The sequence below is a fragment of the Penicillium alfredii genome (genome assembly GCF_028826965.1).
Source record: "Penicillium alfredii strain IBT 34128 chromosome Unknown utg000005l_segment0_segment0, whole genome shotgun sequence".
NCBI lineage: Eukaryota > Fungi > Ascomycota > Eurotiomycetes > Eurotiales > Aspergillaceae > Penicillium > Penicillium alfredii.
Genome location: NW_026622702.1, coordinates 3,236,866 through 3,250,825, shown reverse-complemented (window position 1 = coordinate 3,250,825; position 13,960 = coordinate 3,236,866). Strand labels below are relative to the sequence as shown.

General features: G+C 52.0%; 8 protein-coding genes across 8 annotated transcripts; 5 read left to right on the top strand and 3 right to left on the bottom strand.

The window, feature by feature from the left end:
* Positions 1-237: 237 nt before the first annotated feature.
* Positions 238-911, bottom strand: NUU61_004652 (uncharacterized protein; the record flags this gene model as incomplete). Its single annotated transcript, XM_056655234.1, has 2 exons — positions 238-666; positions 726-911. 2 exons carry the CDS (start codon positions 909-911, stop codon positions 238-240), a joined length of 615 nt encoding a protein of 204 aa, XP_056513261.1.
* A 586-nt stretch (positions 912-1,497) lies between these two features.
* Positions 1,498-3,064, top strand: NUU61_004651 (class I SAM-dependent methyltransferase; the record flags this gene model as incomplete). Its single annotated transcript, XM_056655233.1, has 10 exons — positions 1,498-1,521; positions 1,578-1,630; positions 1,685-1,741; positions 1,813-1,842; positions 1,896-1,937; positions 1,998-2,114; positions 2,176-2,201; positions 2,258-2,444; positions 2,498-2,926; positions 2,989-3,064. 10 exons carry the CDS (start codon positions 1,498-1,500, stop codon positions 3,062-3,064), a joined length of 1,041 nt encoding a protein of 346 aa, XP_056513260.1.
* Positions 3,065-3,589: 525 nt separating this feature from the next.
* NUU61_004650 (putative flavin-containing amine oxidasedehydrogenase) lies at positions 3,590-5,276 on the top strand (the record flags this gene model as incomplete). Its single annotated transcript, XM_056655232.1, has 3 exons — positions 3,590-3,646; positions 3,698-5,050; positions 5,118-5,276. The coding sequence occupies 3 exons, from the start codon at positions 3,590-3,592 to the stop codon at positions 5,274-5,276; spliced, it is 1,569 nt and encodes a 522-aa protein (XP_056513259.1).
* Positions 5,277-5,303: 27 nt separating this feature from the next.
* Positions 5,304-7,005, bottom strand: NUU61_004649 (uncharacterized protein; the record flags this gene model as incomplete). The annotated part of the gene is made up of 4 exons (XM_056655231.1): positions 5,304-5,504; positions 5,569-6,630; positions 6,702-6,795; positions 6,848-7,005. 4 exons carry the CDS (start codon positions 7,003-7,005, stop codon positions 5,304-5,306), a joined length of 1,515 nt encoding a protein of 504 aa, XP_056513258.1.
* A 919-nt stretch (positions 7,006-7,924) lies between these two features.
* NUU61_004648 (uncharacterized protein) lies at positions 7,925-8,943 on the top strand (the record flags this gene model as incomplete). Its single annotated transcript, XM_056655230.1, has 3 exons — positions 7,925-8,020; positions 8,119-8,468; positions 8,526-8,943. 3 exons carry the CDS (start codon positions 7,925-7,927, stop codon positions 8,941-8,943), a joined length of 864 nt encoding a protein of 287 aa, XP_056513257.1.
* A 254-nt stretch (positions 8,944-9,197) lies between these two features.
* Positions 9,198-11,507, top strand: NUU61_004647 (Zn(II)2Cys6 transcription factor; the record flags this gene model as incomplete). Its single annotated transcript, XM_056655229.1, has 4 exons — positions 9,198-9,397; positions 9,751-10,605; positions 10,720-11,014; positions 11,067-11,507. 4 exons carry the CDS (start codon positions 9,198-9,200, stop codon positions 11,505-11,507), a joined length of 1,791 nt encoding a protein of 596 aa, XP_056513256.1.
* Positions 11,508-11,585: 78 nt separating this feature from the next.
* NUU61_004646 (DUF3237 domain-containing protein) lies at positions 11,586-12,178 on the bottom strand (the record flags this gene model as incomplete). Its single annotated transcript, XM_056655228.1, has 3 exons — positions 11,586-11,784; positions 11,858-11,938; positions 11,997-12,178. 3 exons carry the CDS (start codon positions 12,176-12,178, stop codon positions 11,586-11,588), a joined length of 462 nt encoding a protein of 153 aa, XP_056513255.1.
* A 708-nt stretch (positions 12,179-12,886) lies between these two features.
* cbhB (putative 1,4-beta-D-glucan-cellobiohydrolyase) lies at positions 12,887-13,543 on the top strand (the record flags this gene model as incomplete). The annotated part of the gene is made up of 3 exons (XM_056655227.1): positions 12,887-13,018; positions 13,084-13,168; positions 13,302-13,543. The coding sequence occupies 3 exons, from the start codon at positions 12,887-12,889 to the stop codon at positions 13,541-13,543; spliced, it is 459 nt and encodes a 152-aa protein (XP_056513254.1).
* Positions 13,544-13,960: the final 417 nt, after the last annotated feature.

Here is a 13,960-nt window from a genome sequence, read left to right as displayed (position 1 = left end):
TTTGTCGAACAAAAAGCAGATGTGTCCACGAAGAGTTTCCCTCTGGTCTATCACTACTGGAACGATTGAATCCATCGCTTCTGTTGAATGCCGAAGGGCCTGGTGGTAACGTGGTGGACAATTCAAGTCATATTTTTATTATTTGTGATGCTTCCTGATGTTCCTGTCGGGGAGACAGCGAGGGAGCTCGTATGGAGCATGGGCCAGGCTATCCAAAGCGTTGACGGGGTATCTGATTCACCAGAAGCCATCGAGTCCCCCATTTGATCGGTTGGGCATGACGGTAACACCATCAAACCCGTACGAATGTCCGATTCCACACGAGACAACTTTGCCAATGAGACGCGCCTTTAAACGGCGAGCAACGCCATAGAGTCGGGGTATTGTGGTGTCGCCCGCTCTAAGATCCACATCGGTCACACCGAGGATAGAATCATGACGAAACACGGTGTCTATTGGCAACGACAGCCGCGTCGACGTGGAGCGGAGTGGATATTCGGGCAGCGTAACTGCAACAATGTTCCCTCGGGCGCAGGCGGCTGAGCGAGGGGTTGAGCGCGATATCCATGGATGCTTTGTACTTTCGTACCGTAGTCGAGTGATTTTGTCTTGTGTCTTCTCCATTGCATCTCGTGCGATGGCTACTTCCACTCCAAACCGATCGGGCTAGTGCAAGCGCCCGGTTCCTACGCTTTGCAGCACCGGACTCCATCGTGCATGAGCACCATGCAATCCGCCGCACTTTCTCCTTGTGATCTGATATATCCAGCAGATGCAGTTGATCGAGGTTCGAAGGTAGGAAGGATTGAGCCCCGCAACATGCCGGATGCCTCGAGCCTGAGTTCCGGTGCAAGCCAGTGGGGCAACGAAACGGTGCGCGCAGTAATCAGAGGCCAGAGAGAGGCATCCATTGGATTAGGTGCGATGGGCGCTGAGCTGGAAGATGGGCCCCCTCTCGTGGGGAGGGGGGTTATACCCACACCCCACTCCAGTGACTCCCGTCAGGCCAGTCATCCCTAACACACTCCCCTCTCTCAGCGTACTTTTGTGGGCGCCAAGGGGGCCCCAAAAGAGCTTCCCGCAACTCGGATCCACCTCGACATGACAGCTATTGGATACGGAAATGCATTTGGGTGGATGATCACCGAATGGTCCCCGATGGATGTTTCCCTTGCGTCTCCATCATTCGAGGGCCCGGTCCTTCGCGGGATGCGGGAATGAGCCCGGTAGCCATGTTGGCCCAATAGAACTGAAGCCTCCACGGTCCATGCGAAGAGAGAAGGGAAATAATCAAGGAAAAGAATAAAAATAAAAATAAAAAACTAGGGGCGGGGCGCGCCGTTCAGAAAGAAAAAAAAAAGCAAAGAGAGGAAAAGAAGGACGCCATCGCGGGCCCAGCGATTATTAAATTCCACCTTAGCTTCGACCTCATTCCTTTCTCCTCCCCCATCCTTTTTCCTCTCTCTCACCACCCAACTCCCTTCCTTCCTTCCCACCATGGCCGACCAGCCTATTGCCGTGGTATGTGCGCTAATATTATCCCTGGATTTCTTTTCTCTAACCTTGGCCTTTGCCAGGATCCGGACTTGTATGCAGCCGACAGCACCTACAATCCCGATGATTGGCAATCGTATGTGACTTGCTCGATATGAAAGTCCCGGGGTCGATTTTAACTCGAGTTTAGGGAAACCACTTCCATCGGGTCCTCGATCTATCGTGGCTTGATGGATAATGGCCGTCGGTAGGACCACCTCTTCGCGACTCCTCCCCGGAAATCATTGCGAATATGACAGCTCATGACGAGACCCACAGCTACCAATCCCTCCGCAACAAAGAATACATGTGAGTCGCGCGCTGGCCACACACCGGATTCACAAGTCTCATTCCCACTGCAGTCTTCCATCGGATGAACAAATGTTCGAGACGTACGAGGCCGGGTAGGTTCCCTGTTTTGTCTCTGGGTCTGGAAGTGCCGCGTTTTCTCATCCGCCCGTCAGTCACCTCGTCGATCTTATCATGGACTCGCACCGAGACAATCCGCTATTTCGTTCGCCAGTTGGGGACGACCCACAACACATTCTGGACATTGGGACGGGCAAGGGCACCTGGGCCATGTACGTGAAGGATGATTTCGGATTGCTTGGGTGGAAACAACTTGGCTAATCTATCCCCTAGCGATGTCGCCGACATGTTCCCCGGTGGTAAGGCCTTTTATTCTTTGATGTTATGTGTACCCTGCACTAACTCCAGCCTGCAGCGACCGTCCGCGGTGTGGACCTCTTCCCGCCTCCCGTCACTTGGATGCCCCCGAACTGTGTGATTGAGGTCGACGATGTGCTTCAGGAGTGGACATGGCGCGAACCGTTTGATCTCATTCATATGCGCAATATGATCGGAGCATTTGATTTCAAAGAGTGGGACCGTCTCTACAGGGAGTGTTACGAGTAAGTGCACGTGTGGTGGTGGCATGGGGATTTGTGTCTGACCCACCTCCCAGCAAACTGCGACCGGGTGGATGGATTGAACAGCTGGAGGTCGGTCCATTTGTTCGGAGTGACGATGGAAGTCTGCCACCCGACTCGGCTCTGGCAAGCTGGGCAACCATCGTGCAGCAATGCGGAGAACGTGCAGGCCGACCCTGCGACATCGTGAATAGCCTGCCGACTAGTATCCGAAAGGCGGGCTTCGTGGATGTGCATGAGAAGACTTACAAGTGGCCGATCGGCCCGTGGCCCAAGGATCAGAAGTACAAGGAGGCCGGCACGGTCAACATTCAACATTGGCTGTCGGGCATGGAAGGATGGTGCATGTGGCTCCTGACCAAATACGGATCTCCAGAGCCGTGGACGAAGGATGAAGTCCATGTGTATGTGGCCAACTTGCGCAAGGATCTCAAGAACCCTCACTACCATCCTTACCACAAGGCGTAAGTTCTGGATTTCTCGAACCCCTCGACATCCGTCGCACTCACTTAACTAACTGCCGCAGCCGACGAGTGTGGGCACGCAAGCCGATGCCTGGTGAAGTGGTTGGTGGCCCATCGCCGTCCTCAATCATCTCCTGATGACTCCGACGTCCTCATTCCTTGGAGAATGGAAAAAAAAAAAATTGACGCCCCCAAGGCCCTCTGTCTTCCTTCCGGCCGATTCTCCCGGCGAGGATGGTCTTTGTATCCATGTACATATCATGCCCGTCACGACTTGCTGCTTCGCCGCGGTGCGTTGTCCTATATGGGGCTTGGAACTGCTCCGCAATTGGTTGTGTGTGGATTGTATACCCCGGGGTTCCATTGAAGCGTATCATCTCACTGTTATTCGATTCCAGCCGAACACGTAAATAACAATAGCTATAATGTCTTGTCTGACACTAATTTATTGGGATTTTGTCGCCTGATGGCCCCAAACTTCCATTTAATCCGTCGATCGCCAAATCCATCTATGCGGCATATTGACGTCGGTGATTGGTTCATCGCTGTAGATGTTGGGCCCTGACATCACGATCGCATTACATCAGGATCTCCCAAGGGATAAAATCGGTAGGAAGGGCATGAAGGACATCCTGGATGCGGTGTTCACTCACATACATTACAATGCCCGAAACACGGAAAAAGAGGGTCGCCGTCATCGGAGCTGGCGCAGCAGGCATGGTAGGAGCTTCTTGGGACGTTCATAAATCCTGATACTGAATCCCACCGCAGTCCTGTGCCTCAACCCTGGCAAACCATCCTCACATGTTTGAAGTGGCATTAATCGACACCGAATCCCATGCCGGTGGCCAGGCTACCTCAATTTCATTAGATGACTCGCAATATGGGGCCAGTTGGCTGAACGACGGCGTGCAAGGCGGCTCCGCAATCTTTCGACACACTTTTCGATTCTTTCGCCAGTATGGCTATGAGCCACAGCCCGTGAAACTCCAGGTTTCTTTCGGCAAAGGCCACGACAGTTTCTGGACCAATGTCTTTCCCAGCCCGTTGGTCGACCAGCTCTCGGGGGAGATCAAGAAACTCGGTCGTGTTCTCAAGTGCATCAAATACCTCATGCCCATCCTCGGCATTCTACCAGTCAAAGTGACCCTACGACTCTTCCGCTTCAGCGACGACTTCAATAAAAAAATGGTTCTACCGCTGTTGGCCTTGTTCTTGGGCACTGGCAACCAGACTCCCAACGTGCCAAGCGTGTTGCTGGAGCGGCTTTTTGACGACCCTCAGATGAGCCTCTGGGAATACGACCCGGATACGCTGCTACCCAACCTCCCAACAATGTTCACATTTCCAAACCTGGGCAGCTTTTATCAAGACTGGGCAGCGGATCTACGCTCCAAAAGGATCGACCTCCGGATGAATTGCACAACCTCTATCCTAGAGCGAGGCAAAAAAGGCGTGGTGTTGCAGACTCAGGCGCATCGCGAAGATGATCTCTCCCAAGAGGAACCATTGACCGAGGTCTTCGACGAACTCGTACTTTGCTGCCCGGCGGATGAGGCCAAGAAGCTCCTTGGTCGGCACGCCACCTGGCGGGAGAAGTATGTTCTAGGGGGCGTCAAATTTTACAACGATATTACCATCACGCACTCCGACTCTGAGTACTTTCAGCGAATCTTTGAAGTGCAATATACCCCACATCTGTGCGCTCAACCGACATCTCAGGACCGAAAGGACCAGATCGCGTTTGCAGAGCAGTCGCCCGAGATTCGAAAGGACGGCTGGCTGGGGTTCCAGCCCATGTACTATACGCACTCATTTCACTCAGACCCGGACAAGATTGAGATGGGGTTTGATTGTACAAACTACCAGCACCAGTTCCGAGAGCGACTGGGCGAGGGAAAACCCGCTTTGCCACAAGACCAGCATGTATTTCAGACTATTTTCCTGAATGATCAGCATCAGGATCTGTGGACTTGGACCGATATTGACTCTACCAAAATCATCGGCCGGAAATGGTGGCACCAATTTGGCCATCGGTGGCAGCACTACCTCCGGGTTGTACCCGGGATGATGCTGATCAATGGCACGAATCACACATTGTATGCAGGAAGCTGGACGATGGTGGTAAGTGAACCTTTTCCCTTTTATCTTTTTTTTTTCTTCCCAGTAGTCATACTTAATGGGCTCGCAGAATATGCACGAAATCGCCTGCATCTCCGGGATTGCAGCAGCATACCAGCTCGGCGCCACATATGAGCCCTTCGATGACTTTGCCGAAGACTTCTTTGCCAAATACCTGCTGATATGCCATGGCACGCGATACAAGAGACAAAAAGAGAAAGATACATAGCCAAGAAATATATTCACGCGATCCCCGTCAAAGTACATATCGGAAGCTTTCTATCTCATGGTCGGTCTTGTTGGATAGCTCGTCTTGTAATTCTTCCGCCTCGGTCAATTGCCTGGGTGATCCATACACTTGGTCTCGTCGATGGTTTTCCCCTGTGTAGAAGATGTAGAGGCAGATCAAGAAAAAAACCCCAAAAACCAAGCCTGACATGGCAGCTTTGATGCCGGTCTGTCGAGTGTCAGTATCAACTCCATTCTCCCAAAGGGAAAAGCAAAAAGAAGAAGGCACCAACCGGATACTCAGGTTCCTCCGATGGTATGAAGAACTGCGGGCCAACAATGTTCCCTATACAGTAGGCGACAAACATGAGTGCACTAACGGTGCTTTTCTTCGTGAAGCCGGCGACGTTTGAGCTGATCAGGCTGAGCGACAGCGGAATATTGACAGCGAAAACTGCTCCCAGACACAGACCTGTCATCTTGCCCGCTCGGTTTCCCTCCCCCAGCCTCCAGATCATAATCATGCCGATCATGGATACAGTCGTGTTCAGGATCATCATGATAATTCGGGTCGAGCGCACGAGAGTAGCGAAACCAGAGGTGAAAACGAGAAAGACAACCTGTGCCACTCCGATAGGCATCTGGATCAAAAGGGCCTTGAGCTTGGGGAACCCAAAGCCACGAATAATGATGGAGGAGAAACTGGTAATACCACCATTGCAGAGGTTCACGCAAAACATGTACAACACAAGGAACCATGTCTGAGGGTCCTTGATTGCCATCAGGACCTGGCTCCATTTGAACTTGCCCGCGTCCATAACGCCGGTCTTATTCTTGAGGGTTCGGCGCAGTGCAATTGCCTTCTCGGCTTTGTTGAAGAAAATCGTCTTGACCGGTGAGTCGGGGAGGAGTGCACCAAGAACAATTCCATAGCCAGCAGTGATCGACCCAAGGATGAGGAACAACAGCTGCCAGCCACTGAGCGCGCTACCATGGATCTCGCCGATTCCATACGCGACCATTCCCCCGACAACACTTGCGATGGAGTTGCCAAAGAACCAGGCTGCTTGTCGCGCAGGCTGCTCTTCTCTTTTGTAGAACATACCTGTGATGATAGCAAATCCAGGAGCGATGGATGCCTCTCCTATCCCCAAGAAAAACCGGGCCACCATAAGCCCACTGAATGAAGTACAGGCGGCATGGCACATAAGAATGCCACCCCATAAGAAGACCGCTAGACTCAGGTACTTGCCCAGGGGAAGTCGAACAATGAGATAAGAGCTGGGCCAGCTCCAAGTAAAATATCCAAAGTAGAATATGGCCGATGCCCAGTTATATTGGTTGTCTTTCAGGCCCTACCAAATCCCATTTTTGGTCAGCATTCGTTGCTCACAGAGAGACGTGTCTGTGGGTGAGGGATTAATACCATCTCTTCTCGAAGATCAAAGAGAGTTGCTTGGCTGAGGGCTAGTTTGTCCATATACTGTAACATGTAGCATATTGCCATGAGAGGGATCAGGCTGGTGCACATGTTAGACATGGGTCTTTTTCACAAAGTTCGGGAGAGCTCACAGCAGGTCGAGCTTCCAAAGAACCCTCTTCTCAACCTTTGGAATGGATTCAACATCCAGTACTTGGCCAACATCCACATCACGAGCGGCGGGGTTGGTGTCGACTTTCAGTTTGTCGAAATCGGGTACATGAGCACCCGGAGGCGGCGGTTTTTCCATCTTCCCAAAAAGAAAAAGGAAAAAAAAAAGGATGGCAATTCAATTGAAACCTTGGATGAAAGTTTGATTTAAAAGGGACGGACGTTTATGTTAAGCGACGATGAATAATTCAGACACTCGTCAACGTCGTTCGGTGCATCCGGGGCTTCCTAAAACGGCCAGATATATGACTTCTGCAACTTTACGGGCCCACATCCCGGACCAAGTGTGGTGGCGATAAGCGGATCCTCAGGGAATTCGATATCAGAATTGACGTCTCGATCATCGCTATCGCCGGGGTTTCTATACGGTAATGGCTGTTCATGCAACACGGCACTGCGGAATTCGTGCGATACCACACGCCAGTAGAGGCCAAAGTGGCTTGCTCGGCAATCAAAATTGCTCTTGAGCTTCTCAGATTGCCGAAACTCACATCCAACATGCGTCCATCACTCGTCGTTAAGGTTGAAGTTCGATATCAATTTTCCTGGGGCCGAAGATTAGGGCTTCGCGTCGGCAGTCCAGCCAATGCGGGCATCGCATCGGCAACCCGCATCCTGTCGGCAATCCATTTGGCTATCAAACGCGCAGCTTGATCACGATTATCAACCCCATGGTGACCATAGGGTGTCTTGTGCATTATACCCCACAGGTTCCGATGGCGCGGAGAGCCCCACTGGTTGCCGATTCATGGGCTCACAAGTCCCGGAATGATAAATCTCGTCATTCCGCTATCAAAGGCCCCCCCCCCTGGTGGACCGTCGGCAATTTTCACGCGAGGCTGATGGACAATGTTTTGCCAATGTAGGATCAAAGCGGGTGCCTCGGATCTGCCCCAGCTTGATAGTCTTGACAATAAATATACTGGGCCATCCACAAAAGACCACTCGTAGTCATACAATAACCTCTTTTTCAAATCATCGCCAGAACACAAATAAACATGACCCTGTCCACGGTGGATATTAGTGACGTGCAAGCGACGATAGATGCTGCGCTGGACTCGCTGAAGCAGACCTTGCGAGAAGTGAACCACAACGTATGAGCCCCGACACTTGACTACTGATCGCAACTCTCTTGGCTGATGCTTTTAAAAACCCCCAGATCTGGTCGAATCCCGAGCTCGCCTATCAGGAGCATCACGCCCATGATACAATTTGCGATTTTCTGGAGAAGCAGGGATTTGAAGTCACCCGCCATGCGTTCGGCATCGCCACATCATTTGAAGCCCGGAGCGGATCGGGCGGGCGGTTGATCAATTTCAACGCGGAATATGATGCTCTGCCTGGTATTGGACATGCTTGTGGGCATAACCTGATCGCCACCAGTAGTATCGCAGCTTTTCTGGGGTTGTCTTATATTTTGAAGAAATATGGCATCCCCGGACGCACGCAGCTACTAGGAACTCCAGCCGAGGAGAATGGAGGAGGCAAGGCCAAGCTTATTGATGCTGGGGCCTACGAGGGTGTCAATATTTCCCTCATGGCGTATGTTCCCGCTGCAGCTGTGTGGACATGAGAGGATCTTCTGACATTGATCAACAGCCATTCCGGACCCAAGAAACTCTTCCCGGGTCAGGAACCATCCGATGGGATTGCGGGGACATTAATGAATGCGCGCAAGAATATCCGCTGCGAGTTCACGGGTAAAAGCGCGCATGCAGGAGGCAATCCTTGGGAAGGCATCAACGCTCTCGACGCCTTGGTCTCGGCATATAACAATGTCGCCGTCCTAAGGCAACAACTGCTGCCAGATCAGCGCATTCACTGCGCCTTCATAGACACCCCGAAAGTCGCCAATGTGATCCCGGCGTATACCAGTGCCTTTTGGCAAGTCCGGAGTCCCACACTCACAGGGCTCAATAGGCTGCTGGCCAAGGTGTGCAATTGTATTGAGGCTGGCGCGCTGGCGACCGGATGCCAGGTGAAAATCGATGAGTATGTAGACCGGATTGGCCCATAGAGGAGAAAGACTGACATAAATTGTTCCGCAGGGAGGAGCTGTACACAGATGTCCGGTTAAACGACACTCTTTGCAAGCGCTACCAAGTGCACATGGGCCGGTATGGGCGGAAAGTCCTTCAACGCCATGAAAAGGTCATGACAGGATCGTCGGACATTGGTAGGTCCTCTCCTCCATAGTGCTAGTCAGGCCTGCATTGACCGAGTCTCCAATGCACAGGAAATGTTAGCTATGTCACCCCCACTCTCCACACTATGTTTGGGATCCCAGCTCCAGAGAACTCATTCCCGCATCACCCTACATTTGCCGCTGCCGCCGGAACAGACGAAGCCCATACCGAGGCACTGATCGTGGGCAAGTCGCTAGCACTGATCGGATGGGACATGGTCACCAACGAGGAGATGTTGAAAACTGCACAGCGGCAATGGAAGGAAGAAATTGCGCGCGAGGATTAGTGTACAATAAAGAGAGAGACAGAGAGAAAAGCAGAAGCAGACGTAGATTCGAATGTGCCCCTCTGCCCCCGGTCCCCGTCATGTAAAACTCTGCCTCAGGCACTGACGATCGTCATGTCATCGGTGCTTCTCCGATTCTTCACTTGGAACTTCATCAGTTTCTTTCTCCCCTGACTTGACCCCCGCTCCCTGCTCCTCCGATGTCTGCAGACTGACCATCCAGTGGTGGGGGATTGAATCTCGATGTCCGGACGGAACGCCCCTCGCTCCAAGAATGGTAGGAGAACTCCCCATGGAGTTGATCTAAACCTTGGAATGCAGGATCCCGGCTGACTCGCAACCAAGGCTGCAGTACCTGTCGCCGACGCAAGGTGAAATGCGGCGAAGAGCGCCCTATCTGCAGCCGCTGCCAGAACCTGCATCTTAGCTGTGAGTGGGGGGTCCCCGTGAAACGTGGTCGGGGGTCGCAGGTCCGACAGCTCCAGCCTGCGCCGATCGCGCCCGACCAGCTGTGGTCGCAGCCGGAAATTGCGGATATCGTGGACCTCCAGCCAGATGCACTACTCATGGGGCTCTCCCCAGGTTCGTGGACAGGCGATGGACTTGTCGCGGAGGCTCCCCTGGTCGCACCCTTCTACCCGGTCGCGACGCCCCTCTACCCACCGCTAAGCGTCCCCGAAATTGCATGCGCAAACTCCCTATCCCTCACCGAAAATGACCAAAACTACTTCCAATATTTTCCGTCGTCGTCGATTGTGTTTTACTACATGAAGGGATGGCAATGGAGCAGTTTCTGCTATCTCTATCAAGGGCCAGCCGCCGCCAACAAAGTGATCATGCGGATGATTCTGGCCCTGTCGGCGACTGACATGTATCGCAATGGGTTGGCGGTACGCTCTCCTGGTCGGCCAACCGCGGAGGATCACGGGCGGTATCACTATAGCCTGGCCGTCAAGGAATTTCGGCAGTTGCTTGAGACACCGCGCCGACATGTTTCGGTAGCTGAGCTCGAGATTATATTTGCCACCATGTTTCTCATGATCACGTATGAATGGCAGTTTGGCCACTCCATACGCCATCTTCAGCTTCATCTACATGGGGTGCGATCGCTGCTGGAATCGCATCCGCAGCTGTTCCGCATTAAAGACGTCAACGATGTGTTTTTGTCCTCGGACGAGACCAGCCCGCCTGAAGAGGATGCGGCTATGTCCAGGGTTTCTTTTATTCCTGAGCAATTTCTTCTCTGGACCTTGTGAGTATCGCCCTCGACTTTCCGATATGTGCCACCCCTCATATGAATCTTTAGGTATATCGATGCGAGCTGTCGCCCGATTGGCCTCACCGAATCCTTGTATGACTATGTCTTGCAATCAGGGAACCCTGCTCTGCATCCGGATCGGCTCCATCAGTGCGCGCGTCTCTGGGGCCGATGCTTTTGGGGCGAACAGTATCCAGACCAGGAGGTGCTAGACGACATCGAGAATTATCGAGCGCTGGAGCTACTTCATGCCGGGTTTTGTCTACGATACCGGACTTGGAAAGCTTTGGTTGACTCTGGAGCCCGTGCCAGAGACACACCAGACTTACTTTTTCGCGAGCTCATGGCTACTCGGGACGTGAGTGTGGTTCATCTGGCCTCGCGGTTCGAACTGATGCTGACTACTTCAGAAATATTCGGATCTCTTTATCACCGCTAAATTCGCGGGTACCGTCTCGGCTCGACGCACACTCCACACCATCTACATGGCCGTCTCCACATTCTACGCGCAGGTTCTCATCCACCGACGCCTGCTCTGCGTTGATACTTTGCGCGGGGCCATTCACCGGCAAGCCACTACGGGTATCATAGACATTGCCCGGAAACAATTTACTTCAGATCCGAGGCTTCTCCGACGACTGCATTGGCCGCTGTTGATGGCCGCCATTGAGACGGACAATGCCGTCCAACGGACATGGTTGCAACAGCGTTTGTTCGATCTGCGCAACTTCCACTCCGAGTATGTGTGGGCAAATGATGTTGCCGACCAAGTCCTGGCCCAGCAGGAGGTGAGTCAACGGCAAGATGCCAATTTGGCTGAGGTGTTGCTTCAGCGGCTCCATGTGCAATAAATCCGCTGTGTATATTACTCTGATGTTTATAGATCCAAATTCATGTGTGATGCCCCCCCCCTCCCCCCAAAACGAACGCTAAGGGTCATTGTTCAAAAAATATGCGTCATAAGCGACTTCTCCTGTGGTTCTGGTCGCCCGACCAACAATTACCCGGTTGTTCATCCACTTGTACTTATCGTGACCTGTCTCGATCTTTACATGGAGATGGAACCAATACTGGCTGGAGTCGACAGGTCCGCCTTCCATCAAGGCCTGCAGCACTTCCGGGGGCCCGCTCGCGTGCCCTCGGTTCTGATGATGCTTCAGTCCTGAATATCACGGCTCAAAAGGTCTCACACTTGTCATACCGGATGTACAGAAAAGCCCCGTCATCACTCTTGATCACGTAGTTTGTATCCACATGGACTGTTTGATTATTCTCCACCAACCTAGCAAACCGTGAGATTTTCTTTTCTTTTCTGGTCTACTGGATCCGTGAAAACCTACATGAAATCAGCACCTCCGGGCATCCCCTCGCCGTTGATATAGTTCCCGCCCACTGAGCCCGACATGATTGGAATACAGCGCCGCCGACCGTAGGGGCCATGGCCGATCTCGATGGGCGGCTCAACCGCACACCGGAGGGTGAAAAGGGGTGTCAAAGTGGGTGGCGGCAGGAGAGTTTCCATGTTGCGTGTCAATCCCCAAGAGAATGGAGTTGCGGACTTCGAAGAACTCACTCCTATAGTCTCCACTCGGGATTCCCCCTCGGTTGTTCATATCCGTTGGTTGCCGACGTGCCTATGGATCGTCTCCACTGTGGATGAATACCTTGACATCATTTCCCCGATCACCTTTTGCAAATCGATCTATTTGCAGTGCGATGTAGTCGTGTTCTTTACTAAGGTAGTTGATTGGGGTTTACGGTGGATTCTACACTGTCGGCCTGTCTCATGAGAATCAAGGGGTAACTAGACAAGTAAATCCAGTTGGAGTTAGGGCCTGGACAGGGGAGTCAACAAGGGTTCCTGGCATCAAATTGCCTTATCTCAAAGATGATATAAAACAGGGTCCAAGATAGATATTGCCGTAGAAAAGACGAAGCAAAATTCGACGATTTGACCAACTAGAATATAGGTAAAGAGTGCGATGGAAGTGACTTTGGATGTATTCTTGTGGACAACAAGTCCTTGTCTACATTCTTTTTGTGCTTATTCTTGTTCTTTTCTCTATATTTAGGCCCCCAATATGCTGCTTCGTAATAGATGTAAGTAACCTGGTTTTTTTCCTCCTACGCCGACTGCTCCGGTACATACGGCGTCACCACCAGCGGTGATGCTGTACGCCTAAACTTCATCACCCAGGCCTCGCAGAAGAACATCGGGTCGCGTCTCTACATGATGGAGTATGAAAGCACTTACCAAATATTTGACCTGCTCAGCCCGGAGTTCACCTTTGGTGTTGATGTCTCCGATCTTCCCTGTGGCCGGAACGGGGCCCTCTATTTGTCGCTATGGACGCAGATGGCGGTATGACTCGGTTCCCCGCCAACAAAGCTAGGGCGAGGTATGGGACTGGCTACTGCGACTCGTAGTGCCCACGGGATCTGAAGTTCATCAATGGCCAAGCCAACGTTGAAGGCTGGGAATCGTCGTCAAACGATGTCAACTCGGGCGTTGGTAATCATGGATCTTGCTGCGCAGAAATGGATATCTGGGAGGCAAATTCGATATCGAACGCCGTGACTCCTCATCCGTGCGATACCCCGACTCAAACCATGTGCGAAGGAGATGCCTGTGGTGGCACGTATAGCACCACTCGCTATGCCGCCACCTGCGATTCTGATGGCTGCGATTTTAACCCATATCGTATGGGTCACCAAATCTTTCTATGGTCCGAACAAGATTGTGGACACCACGTCTCCTTTCACGGCGGTCACCCACTTCATCACCGACGACGGTACCTCCTCCGGCAGTCTGAAGGAAATTAAACGCTTTTATGTGCAGAACGGCAAAGTGATCCCCCATTCGAAATCAACTATTAAGCAGAACTGAATATCTTGAGTTAGATATTTATCGCAAGTGAATTTCATATCCTCTCTATATCCCGACACCCAGTGATTTTTGTCGGTAATTTTGTCATGGATTTCATGAGCAGTCGACCGCATTCTATAGCCCTTGTTGAGCGTCAGCGCTAACACAAGCCATTCCTCCGGGTGACTCTCCCATCGTCAGATGACATATCGCATGATGGGTCATGTTTTATGGCGGAGGTCTGCCATAATTTGTTCATCTTGAGCAAGTATGAACAAGATGTAATGCGGAGAACAGTCCGAATCGACAAGCCACCCCATGTGCGCCTGTTAGCGAAGCCCTTCGGTCGCCTCCATTTTGTCTACTTACTGAGATAGTTCTTCTGTTAAATGACCCCTGGTCATGAGTGTGATAATGCTCCAAGGTAGATATATTGTG